Raw genomic sequence first — 14,024 nt, forward strand, 5'->3', positions numbered from 1 at the left:
ATAAATTAATTTAATTAATTTCTTGTTTTCGTTTAGATGTTGTTTCCTTCTTTCTCTTTCTCTTATTATTTTTTTTTTTTGTCATTGTCGTTAATTTATCTATGTATTTGTAACTATTTCAATATCATTATTTTACTTTTATTTAATTGTTTGTTTGTTTGTTTGTCTGTTTGTTTTTTTATTCATTTATTTATTTATTTACTTTTTTTTTTTTTGTTTTCATCAGTTCAGGTTCGATGACAAACAACAACTCTGCTTTGGCACTAAACATACTCAACCCAGGTTTAACCATGCATATCAAGAGCGAACCAATATCTCCTCCACGTGAAAGCAACACGCCATCAAGCCAACAACTTCGACCTACTTCAGTGAACAACCAAGGTCACATATCTCCAGGCCACATATCACATAGCAATAGTTCGTCACCGAGCAGCACCCAGGAATACCAGCAAGGACCCACTGGTTCAAAACGATCTCGAATAGATGGCTGGGCAACATAGCCTGCTCTGGAGGGTTCCTGTTATGCTTGCTGGTTCGTTTGTGTTTTCTAAAAGGAGTACGTACACCTGCCTGCTCGCCTGCCTGCCTACCTGCCTGCCTACCAGAGTAGGATGCGGTGGGGTGGGGCAGGGGGGTCACTGAACTGCCACAGTTACTGATGGTGCCTTTTTTTTGGGAGGGAAAAGTGTAAAGAGTCGGGTAACTGCTGCTGTTTTTTTTTTTTTGGTGTCCCATGTATTAAAAAAAAAAAGCAAAATTAACAAGAAAAATAGTTTAAAAGAAAAAAAAAACTAAACAAAAAAATAAATTGATAACAACTGAACTAACTAATAATAAATACCACAATAAATAAATAAAAGAGACAGTTTAATAATAATAATATTAATAATAACAATAATGATAATAATATTAATAATAATAATTGCAGGAATATTTTGCAAGGAGTGATGGTTTTTTTGTTTCCCAAGACATGTATTCCAGTACTAGGCCAATTGCACAGTTGTACTATGTATAATTCTTGTTGCCTTTTGCTAATTATTAATAATAATAATAATAATAATAATAATAATAATGATAATAATAATAATAATAATAATAATAATGATAATAATAATTTTGTCTTGGTGTCAATATTTTTGACATTGTATCCAAGACAGTTTTTTTTAGCCATTTTCAGGCTCTTGTAGCTTTTGGAGAATAGAAGCAAAAACCACTATAAGCAATTTCTAAAAAACAGTCTTTTTACTATTTTAACTTTCTTTCCAAACTCACCGCCCTCAGTCTGTTCTTTATATGTATGCAAGAACATTGCTCTGGAGACACAAGGCTTGTTATAAAAACCTACTTAGACCCATGTCTCGAAAGCAAGAAAACTATTAGTAGCTCGTATCTTTATACTGTGTACATTATATATATATATATATTTATCAAATATATGTATGTATATTTATATGTATATGTGTGTGTATGTGTATTTATATATATGTATAGTATATGTATCTATATATGTATTTATATATATATATATGTGTGTGTATAGATAGCTATATTATTTATATATGTGTGTATATGAATATACACACATATATAAATATATATATACACATATATAAATATATGTATGTGTGTATATGTATTCATATATATATGTACACATACACATATATATGTACACATACACATATATATATATATATATATGTGTGTGTGTGTGTGTGATGTCTGTTGCTAGAGAATGCACCAAGCATTGAAGAGAGGCACAATGCACAAACAAGCACAGCGCCACAACAGCAACATGTTGGCACACATTACTCTGCCACCCATACAGCAAACAGAAAGAAAGTTAAAAGTTATGAAGAAGACAACAAAGTTTCCTGCCAGCTTTACTCATTAGGAATTTAAATTCATTGTTTTATTTATTTACTCATTTTTAATTACACATTTCCATCATTAACTGTTTTCTTTTAAAACGAACATAGTATTTATTTTTTATTTATTTTTTTTCTGTTTTATATATATATATATATATATATATATATATATATTTGTGATTAATTATTATGGTTTGTATAACAAAGCTAATGAGTGGACAGACAGACAGATTTTCATTAGATCATTGGATAAAAATGCCTTGCGATATTTAGTTACATCCATTTGTATTTTGAGTTCAAGTCTCGCTGAGGTTAACTTTGCCTTTCAGTAGTACCAGTCAAATACTAGGGGTCAGTTCTGGTGACTACTATAAGCCCAACCTCACCCTACCACCAACAAAAAAAAAAAATGAGGTGCCATACTCAAATTAGAAATTATTATTATTAATATTATTATTATTTTTATTACTTTTTAAATATTTTTTTCTCATTTTGTTTTTATTTCATTTTTGGATTTGTTATTTTTTTTTTTTTTTATTTTTGTGAAAGAACTTATTGAATATATTTATTAAGCTTCGGCTGCATCATTTTCTTGTTTTTTGTTTTTTTGTTTTTTTCTCTTTATCTCTCTCTCTTTCTCTCTTCTCCCTTCTTCACTTCTCCCCCTCTCTCTGCAATATATATATATATATATATAAAGTAGACTTACTTGCAAACATGCACACACATACATTGCATATGTACTACATATATATGCATATATATATTTTATGTACATATATATATATATATATATATATATATATATATATATATATATATATATGTATGTATGCATGTATACATGCATACATACACGTGTGTGTGTGTGTGTATATATATATATATATATATATATATATATATATATGAATTGGTAGATACAAAATCAAAGTGATCCACTTCTGACATCCCTCACCCTTTACTACCTTTTTTCTCTTCTTTTACTTCAAAACCCAAAGAAATGTTGATGAGGCCAAATACATAATGATAGTACCATTAATCTTAATTAATGTTTACCAGGAACTGAGTTTGTTTTTCAACCCATTTATCAATCAAGTCCAATGAACATAATCTCATGTACCAAAGAAAAAAAGGAAAATAATAATTATAATATTGATAGACTCTCGTATCGAAGACGGTGCAGAAGTGTTCAGCTTTTGCCAAGCAACCTGCACAAATAATTTGTTTATAGTGATCAAATGTTCGTGCCGCACATTAGCTGGCTGTCTTCATCAAATCGATGTTGCTTGAACAGATGAACAGTCTACCTTGTATCAGGTGTAGAAGTGATCGCATAGCAATGTGAGATGTAGTGTTTTGTTCAACAACACAACATACCACCCAGTCTAGAAATTGAAACTGCGATCTCACAATCGTGAATGCAACACCGTAACCACTAAGCTATGTGCCCCCACTGTAACAGTAGTAATAATAATGATGGATTCTCCCGTCGAAGACAATGCACGAGTGTTCAGTTTTCTGCCGAATGACCTGCACAAATGATTTGTTTATAGTGACCAAATGTATGCGCCCTCATCATAACAACAACAATAATAATAATAATAACAATAATAATAATAATAATAATAATAATAATAATAATGGCAGGAGATAAGAATACAGGTCATTAAAAAGGGTGAGTATTGTACATGTTGTTGGTGCCCTGAGCACTGTCAGTACAAAACTCTCAAACTAGATTGGAAACATAGGAGTAAATATGGAAATGGAATATTTACAGAAAACGGTGTTGCTTGGAACTGCCTGCGCGAACCCTCGAAAAAGTTCTCGAGAACTGAATGAAGAACATTACCTTAGTCCACTGGTTGTGGACAGCTGACTCTTTGTTAGATCCCTCAGGGAAGCATTGCTTCTAGCCTTTTGTTCTGAATACAAATGTTGCCGTGGTCTACTTCACCTTTCATCCTTTGGGAGTGGATTGAATAAGTACCTGTTGAGTACTGGGGTTGATGTAGTTCTCTAGCTCCCTTCCCCCAAATTTCAGGCCTTGTGCCTATAGTAGAAAGACTTCTTATTAAGGCAGTGAGCTGGCAGAATAGTCAGCACACCAGATAAAAATGCCTGGCAGCATTTCTTCCATTTCTTTACATTATGGGATCAAGTTCCACTGAGGTCAACTTTGCCTTTCATCGTTTTGGAGGTCAAGAAATAAGTACCATTTGAGCACTGGGGTTGATGTAATCAACTAAACCCCTCACCACAAAAAAAAAAGGCAGTGAACTGGCAGAATCATTCACATGCTGGACAAAATGCTTTGCAACATTTTGTCCCTCTTCGTGTTCTGAGTTCGAATTCTGCCAAGGCCATTCATCATTTTGGGGTCGATAAAATAAGTATCAGTTGAGAACTGGGGTTGACGTAATCAACTAGTCCCCATTCCCAAAATTTCAGGCCTTGTACCAATAGTAGAAAGGATTATTATTATTATTATTATTATTATTTATACAGTGAGCTTGCAGAATCGTTAGCAAGCCAGACTAAATACTTAGTAGCGTTTCTTCTGGCTTTACATTCTGCATTTAAATGTTGTTATGGTCAACTCTGCCTTTTGTCATTTCAGGCTTGATGAAATAACTACCAGTTGAGTACTGGGGTCAATGTAATTGACCAGCACCTCTCCCCCCCCCCCAAAAAAAAAATTTCAGGCCTTAACCTACTGTAGAAGGATTATTATTATTATTTGCTTTTCTGTTTCATCATCATCTCAGTCTTTTTCTCTCATCTACAACATTGGCCAAAACCAATAATTCAGTGACCCGATAGAGTCCTTAGACCATTGGACAGAATACTCTGCAGTATTTATTCTGATCTGATTCTCTATGCTCTGAGTTCAAATCTAACCAGAGTCAACTTAGCCTTTTACTCTTTTGATTTTGATAAAATCTATGGAGATGTAAAGAATGTCAGACTGGATGTCTTCTGTTTCAGCTCTTTGCATCCTCAGTTCAGACACCACTAAGGCCAACTTAATCTACAATTAATTTCCAAGGCACTGGCACCTTCGAAAGAACATCTCCCTAGATAAATCGTCTTTGTTTCATGTATGTGGGCCAAGTATCCTGTTCATTGGTGGTGGGCGTTTGCTTTTTTTTCCTCCCTGTAATGAGTCTCGGAGGTCCTGTATGGAGATCATGAGTGCTTCTTTCATACCTGACTAAATGATAACAAAAAAAAAAAAAAAGAAAAGAAAATCACAGCAAAAAAACCTCACATACTCACTGCTGCTATCCTGAAAGAAATATATAACAAACAACAAACAAAATTCCAAAACAAATTAACGATTACAGATGCAGGAGCGGCTGTGTGGTAAGTAGCTTGCTTACTAACTACATGGTTCCGGGTTCAGTCCTACTGCGTGGCACCTTGGGGCAAGTGTCTTCTACTATAGCCTCGGGCTGACCAAAGCCTTGTGAGTGGATTTGGTAGACAGAAACTGAAAGAAGCCCGTCGTATATATGTATATATATGTGTGTGTTTGTGTGTCTGTGTTTGTCCCCCCCACCATCGCTTGACAACCGATGTTGGTGTGTTTACGTCCCTGTAACTTAGCGGTTCGGCAAAAGAAACCGATAGAGTAAGTACTGGGCTTACAAAGAATAAGTCCTGGGGTCGATTTGCTCGACTAAAGGCAGTGCTCCAGCATGGCCACAGTCAAATGACTGAAACAAATAAAAGAGTAATTATTTACATGGAAATTTTTCTTTTCTCATTATATTAAGAATGGCCAATCAATATTTTATTCCTTCACTCTTTTTTGTTGTTGTTATTGTATTGGTTTATATTGTTGTTGTTTTTGTTATTATTGTAGTTTTCACTGTTCTTTTTGTTGTTGAAATGTTTTCAGTTTTTTGTTGTTATTGTTGGGAAATATTTCGTTATTGTTGATTTTGTTTTTTGTTGTTTTTATTTCTTTTAATCTTCCTTTCACTGAGTATTGTCATTCTCTTTGTTGTTTTTATTATTATTATTATTATTATCACTATCATTAGTTTTAAAGTGGCGAGCTGGCAGAATCATTAGCAAGCCAGGCAAAATGCTTTATGGCATTTGGTCTGTCTTTACATTCTGAGTTCAAATTCTGCTGAGGTCAACTTTGCCTTTCATCCTTTCGGGGTCGATAAAATAAGTACCAGTTGAATACTAGAGTCAGTGTAATCAACTAGTCTCTTCCCTAAAATTTTTCAGGCCTTGTGCCTTTAGTGGAAAGGATTATAATTATTATTATTATCATTATTATTATTATTATTATTATTATGGCAGTGAGCTAGCAGAATCGTTAGTACGCCGAGCGAAATGATTAGCGGTATTTCCTCTGCCGCTATGCTCTGAGTTCAAATTCTGCTGTGGTCAACTTTGCCTTTCATCCTTTCGGGGTCAGTTAAATAAGTTGCAGTTATGCACTGGGGTCGATGTAATCGACATACCCACTCCCTTCAAATTTCAGGCCTTGTGCCTATAATAGAAAGGATTATTATTATTATTATTATTATTATTATTATTATTTAAGGTGGCGAGCTGGCAAAATTGTTAGCATGCTGGACGAAATGCTTAGTGGTATTTCACCCCTTCTCTACATGTTGCGTTCAAATTCCACCGAGGTCAACTTTGCCTTTCATCTTTTCGGGGTCGATAAATTGAGTTCCAGTGAAACACTGGGGTCAATGTAATCGACTAACCCCCTTCCCCCCAAATTCCAGGCCTTGTGCCTTTAGTAGAAAGGATTATTATTATTATTTTTAGTTTTAAAGTGGCAAGCTGACAGAATCGTGAGCATGCCTGATGAAATACGTAACTGCATTTCGTCCATTCTTATGCTCTGAGTTCAAATTCTGCCAAGGTCAACTTTGCCTTTCATCCTTTTAGGGGTTGATAAAATAAGTACCAGTTGTGCTCTGGGGTCAAGATAACTGACTTCCCCTTCCCTCAAATTTGCTGGCCTTGTGCCTATGATAAAAAAAAATTATTATTGTTATTATTTAAAAAGAAGCAAGCTGGCAAAATCATTACTGCACCAGACAAAACGCTTGACAGCATTTCTTCTGGCACTTTACCCTCTGAGCCCAATCTCTCCAAGATTGGCTTTGCCTTTTATCTTTTTGGAGGTTGATAAAATAAAGTGCAAGTCAAGTAATGGGGTCAATGTAATTGACTAACCCTCTTCTCTCATAACTATTGGCCTTATGCCAAAACCATTAAGAGGTCAAGCTGGCAGAATTGTTAGCATGCCAGACAAAATGGTTAGCAACATTTCTTGTGGCTTTGCATTCTGAATTCAGATTCCACCAAGGTTGACTTTATTTTTCATCTTTTCAGGGTAGATGAAATAAGTACCAGTCAAGTACTGGGGTTCAGTGTAATCAACTGGGCCCTTCCCCACAAAGTATCAGGGCCTTGTGCCTAAAGTAGAAAAATGATTATTATTATTTTGGTTGTAGATTGTCGGAATCATTAGAGAATTGGACAAAATGCCTTGTGGTATTCTATTGTGTACTTTTACATTCTGGGTTCAAATCTGTCTTTCATCCCCCCATGTCCCATAATGTGAGTATCCAATAAAGTTTTAGGATCAATCTCAATCAGTGCAGAAGTGGCTGTGTGGTAAGTAGCTTGCTTACCAACCACATGGTTCCGGGTTCAGTCCCACTGCATGGCACCTTGGGCAAGTGTCTTCTACTATAGCCTTGGACCGACCAAAGCCTTGTGAGTGGATTTGGTAGACGGAAACTGAAAGAAGCCCGTCGTATATATGTATATATATATGTTTGTGTGTCTGTGTTTGTTCCCCCACCATCGCTTGACAACCGATGCTGGTGTGTTTACATCCCCCGTAACTTAGTGGTTCAGCAAAAAGAGACCGATAGAATAAGTACTAGGCTTACAAAGAATAAGTCCTGGAGTCGATTTTCTCGACTAAAGGCGGTGCTCCAGCATGGCCGCAGTCAAATGACTGAAACAAGTAAAAGAGAGAACTCTACTATTTTTTTCCACTCACCTTCAAAAAACATTTTCGAGGCTTTGCACTTATGCTAGAAATACTTGTTGCTATGCCAATGCTAAGTGGGAAGCTGACAGGATCATTAGAGAATCACAAAAAAAAAAAAAAAAAAATGCTTTGCAGCATTCTTTTCACCTGTTTTCATTCTGAGTTCAAATCCTACTGTGGCCAACTTTGCTTTTCATCCTATCAAGGTCAGTAAGACAAACTACCAGTCACATGCTGTGGTCTATTGTATCAACTGCTCTTCCTCCCACCACAATTGTTGGGTTTGTGCTTAAATCACAAAACATTATTATCATTATCATTACTATCATTATCATTATTATTATTATTATTATTATTATTATTATTATTATTATTATTATTATTATTATTATTAAGGTGGCATGCTGGCAGAGTCGTTAGCATGCTGGATGAAATGCTTAGTGGTATTTTTGCCCATCGCTATGTTCTGAGTTCAAATTCTGCGAAGGTTGACTTTACCTTTCATCCTTTTGGAGGTGGTCAATAAATAAAGTACCAGTTATGTACTGGGGTCAATGTAATCGACTTAATCCCTTCCCTCAAATTTGAGGCCTTGTACTTCCAGTAGAAAGGATTATTATTATTATTATTATTATTATTAAGGCGGTGAGCTGGCACAGTCGTTTGCCAGGCAAAATGCTTGGAGGCATTTCATCCATCTTTACATTCTGAGTTCAGATCCCACCGGCACCAACTCTGCCTTTCATGTCTTTGAGGTTGATACAATACATACCAGTTGCGCACTGGGGGAAAATAATCAACTTAACCCTCACCCAAAACTGTTGGCCTTGTGCCAAAATTTGAAATCATTATTATTATTATTATTACTGATAGGTATAGGCATGACTTTATGGTTAAGAAGTTTATTTCACGATCATGTGGTTTGGAGGGTCATTCCATTACGTAGAACCTAGAGTCTCAGTTTAACCAAAACTTTGTGAGTAAAGTTAGCAGACAGAAATTGTATGTATAAATGTGTGCATATGCATGTATATTTTATAGACACAAAGGGAAAGAAAAAGAAGGAAAAAATTACAAGCCAACACATAAAAAAAGGAACCATATTTTCAAGAAATAACAAAGAAAAAATAAGCGAAAGAAAGTTACTTAGCAAAACTGTGTATTAGATCTATTTTCCTTTTAAATATAACAGTGACAACCACAACAACAATAATAATAATAATGATAATGATGATAATAACAAAAATAATAAAAATATTGTTCTCATGGGTGTAGACCACTTCCTAAGAAGAAAGACAGTCAACCTGAGAATATTTTAATCTTTTAAAAGATTCAGATATCCTCAGCTCGACCATCTTTTTTTTTTAAGATATGATCTGTGCCTAATGAGAATATTTTTTTATTATTTTTATTGTTATTGTATTTAAAGAGAAAATAAATTTAATATACAGTTTTGTAAAATAACTTTTCCAGTTACTTCCTGTTTTTTTTTTTTTTTATTTCTCGAAATTATTGTTTGTTTTTTATGTGTTCATAATTTCTTGTCTCTTTTTCTTTTCAGTTATGGTTATAATACATAGGCAGACGTTTATATATATGCATGCACGCATACATACATGCAAGCATAAGCAGTGGGTCTTCATACAGCTTCAAAAACTGCAAATATTAGAGCCCAAACTTTTAACAAAACCTCAATTCTTGGTATTTTGGTCTTCTTTTCCTGAAATATATCATTGCTACTTATAGGTAATACCCCTCCATAGTAAAACGTCTAACTTGTTGTTTCTTGAGGTTTCTGAGTGAGATTTTGGACAGCTTGTATAAAATAGCAACAATAACAATGAAATAATAATAATAATAATAATAATGATAATAATTTTACACCTCACATAGTTCATCCTAAGCTGAACAACTATGATGAATTGAAGTGGGAAATGTGCAGGTTGTAGGCAATAAAGAGAGTGGACATGATACCAATAGTAATTAGCATGCTTGGAAGTTTCTGCACCAAACTACCAACATGGCTCAAAAAGATTGGTACAGATATAAAGATAGAATGCTTACTAAAATCATTCTTGCTTGGAACTGCAAAAATTCTCTGCAGAGTTCTTGAAGCATGATCAGTAAACAAATGACACTATCCATTATACCCGGCAAAATAAGCTGAGAGTTTTCATCAAATAATAATAATGATGATGGTGGTAATGTAGAACCTGAAGACAGAAACAATCCCTATGATGATAGGTGCTTTAAGTATGGTAAAAAAAAAAACATACAGACAAAAACTTAGCCCAAACCCCAGGCTTATGAATATGTATATTTATATATATGTATATACATGTTGAATATATATATATATATATATATATATATCATCATCATCATCGTCATTTAACATCCGCTTTCCATGCTAGCATGGGTTGGACGATTTGACTGAGGACTGGTGAACCAGATGGCTACACCAGGCTCCAATCTGATTTGGCAGAGTTTCTACAGCTGGATGCCTTTCCTAACACCAACCACTCCGAGAGTGTAGTGGGTGCTTTTACGTGCCACCTGCACAGGAGCCAGTCCAGCGGTACTGGCAATGAATTCGCTCGAATGTCACACACATACAGCAAGCAGAAAATAGTACTACTAGATGTTACACTCATCTTACATAGAGCAATTTCAACACAATAAAAATAAAATATGAAAACAAACCACTGTACTTAGCCAAGGCATACAATAAAAATAAGACTTCAGAATAATAATTATGATGAAGGGAATTTTTTTTGCTTGACCAAAAGATAACTATTTTTTGAGTGGGGTTGTGTTTTAGTCAAACTAATAGCAACGGTGTGTTGGTGTTTTATTCTGTTGATGTCAGAGTAGTATAAAATGCAATGTTGAATTTCATATCTGTCTCAGCTTGAAAACTTAATGCTATGAAACACTTCTATATTATGCGCTTTGCTTATGAAGATAAGAATGATAATGCACATGATGCTGAAAAATATTTCTTAATTAGGCATAATTAAGACTACTTTTTCATTAGGAGAAGTAAATTAATAGAATTAATCCCAGTACAATTCTGCTTTATTGGCATATTCATTGATCCTTGCTATTCAAAAGGCAATATCAATCCTTTCCACCAGAGGTTTAAATTCTGAACTGAAACAAATGAAGCCTAGTAGTCTTAGTACTGCCATGCATTTAATGAGACCAGGCAAACGTAAACCAGGTGGCTGAATGATTAAGGGAACGAACAACCAGCTTCAGGTTGATTCCACTACATTTCCTTGACTTTTGAACACCACAATTCTACACCATCTGTGTGTATGTGAATCCTATATATAATACAAGTTTCAGATTATATGGGAAAGTTTCTTCTCCTGGGGTAAACTGACATGCTGTTCAAAAGAGAGTATTGGAAGAAAAATATTTTATGTAGCATTTGCTTTTATTTTTTACTTGTTTTAGTCACTGAACTGCAGCCATGCTGGTGTACTGTCTTGAAGGATTTAATCAAGCAAATTATCCTCAGTACTTCTAAATTAAAGTCTAGTATTTCTATCAATTTATTTTGCTAAACTAACAAGTTGTGTGAGGACAAACACACACATGTGTGTGTGTATGTAAATATATATATGTGTATATATATATATATATATGTATATATATATAAATATATTTGTATGTGTGTGTGTTTGTTGTTGTTGGCACTCCGTCGCTTACGACTACGAGGTTTCCAGTTGATCCGATCAACAGAACAGCCTGCTCGTGAAATTAACGTACAAGTGGCTGAGCACTCCACTGACACGTGTACCGTTAACGTAGTTCTCGGGGATATTCAGCGTGATACGGTGTGACAAGGCTGGCCCTTTGAAATACAGGTACAACAGAAACAGGAAGTAAGAGTGAGAGAAAGTTGTGGTGGAAGAGTACAGCAGGGTTCTCCACCATCCCCTGCCGGAGCCTCGTGGAGCTTTAGGTATTTTCGCTCAATAAACACTCACAACGCCCAGTCTGGGATGTGTGTATGTATATATATATATATGTATTTATATATATGTTGTTGGATGTCTTGTTGCTTCAACAAATGAGGGTTAAGCAGAATACAGGCGCACGGTTCAATATTTTGCCATGTTGCATCAAGAGGGAATTCAGGCCTAAATGTAATTTGAAGACATTGGAGTAGTGGCCACCATCATTTGGTGGTAGCTTGCACCTGCTCTATGTTGCGTTTTTTCCTCATTTAGGGTGTTGATCCTTGCTTCTGCACAGTTTCCCTCTACCATATTCACTCACAAGGCATTGGTTAGCTCAGAGTTATAGTAGAAGACACTTGCCCAAGGTGGCATGCAGTAGGAATGCACCTGAAATACATGGTTGGGAAGCAGACCTCTTAACCATACAACTAACATCCTAAAACCAAAAGTTACATACTGACCCTTAAGAACCTTAAAGAATTAATGAAATACCATTTACATGTATTGGAATGGTTTACTGTCTCTACAGTTCTTTCAATTCCAACACTTCATATATAAACTGAAACACTTATGGTAAAATAGATATTACAGTCCCTTCGCTTTTGTGAGGGAAGGAAAAGGAAAAGGAAAATACCACCTTCCTCCAAGTATAGTAGTGAAGAGAATTGAAGACATATATATATATAAAAGGCAGAATATATTTATAGAATTAAGGGTAATGCTATTGCTACATCAGAGTAATCCTTAATTTTAATATTGAAAATACACACACACACACCCACACACATACACATATATATATATTGTCAGTAGTTCATATATCCAAAAAAGAAGTGCAATCTAAAATGTTAGAGCAATAATAATATTTTCCAGTAGGTTGTTTGTTAGAGCTGGTCAGAGAGCAACCAGTGGTTTTCAACCTATAAACTGTATAATAAAGTTTTCAGATTCAAATGACCACAGGTCATGTGCTTCTGGACAGTTCAGTCTGACAAGTCACCCATACAGCTAAGTGCTTTACAGATGCAAAACTAATGGTCACTCTCTGACTGACCATAACAGCCAACCTTCTAATATATGTATATAGGTATGTACATATATATATATATATATGTATATATTTATGTATATATATGTATCTATATGAATATATATGTATATGCATATATATATATATATATATATATATATATATATATATATATATATATATATAATATATATATATATATACATGTTTATGTATGTATATATATATGTTTATGTATGTATATATATATGTATGTATATTAAGTATATGTATGTTTATTTATGTATATATATATGTATGTATATAAGTATATGTATGTTTATTATGTATATATATGTATATATATATATATATATGTATATATATATATGTATGTATATATATATATATATATGTATATATATATATATGTATGTATATATATATATATATATGTATATATATATATATGTATATATTATATATATATATATGTATATATATTTATATATATATATATATATATATATTATATATATATATATATATATATATTTATATATATATATATATATATATTTATATATATATATATATATATATTTATATATATATATATATATATATTTATATATATATATATATATATATTTATATATATATATATATATATATTTATATATATATATATATATATATTTATATATATATATATATATATATTTATATATATATATATATATATTATATATATATATATATATATATATATATATATTTATATATATATATATATATATATATATATATATATATATATATATATATATATATATATATATATATATATATATATATATATATATATATATATATATATATATATATATATATATATATAATATATATATATATATATATATATATATATATATATATATATATATATATATATATATATATATATATATATATATATATATATATATATATATATATATATATATATATATATATATATATATATATATATATATATATATATATATATATATATATATATATATATATATATATATATATATATATATATATATATATATATATATATATATATATATTATATATAT

At 32.5% G+C, this 14,024-nt stretch overlaps 1 protein-coding gene across 3 annotated transcripts in view; it reads left to right on the forward strand.

The window, feature by feature from the left end:
- The window catches only part of LOC106878542 (myocyte-specific enhancer factor 2C), a 421,727-nt gene extending 420,889 nt beyond the window's left edge, over positions 1 to 838 (forward strand). For all 3 annotated transcript variants that reach the window (XM_089351181.1, XM_089351183.1, XM_089351182.1), the window contains one exon: positions 227 to 838. In XM_089351181.1, the coding sequence (XP_089207307.1) occupies positions 227 to 500 (274 nt within the window). In that variant the 3' untranslated portion in view covers positions 501 to 838. The remainder of the gene's footprint in view (positions 1 to 226) is intronic.
- Positions 839 to 14,024: the final 13,186 nt, after the last annotated feature.

Source organism: Octopus bimaculoides, chromosome 4 (assembly GCF_046866305.1).
Source record: "Octopus bimaculoides isolate indiv1 chromosome 4, ASM4686630v1, whole genome shotgun sequence".
In the NCBI taxonomy this organism is placed as follows: Eukaryota; Metazoa; Mollusca; class Cephalopoda; order Octopoda; family Octopodidae; genus Octopus; species Octopus bimaculoides.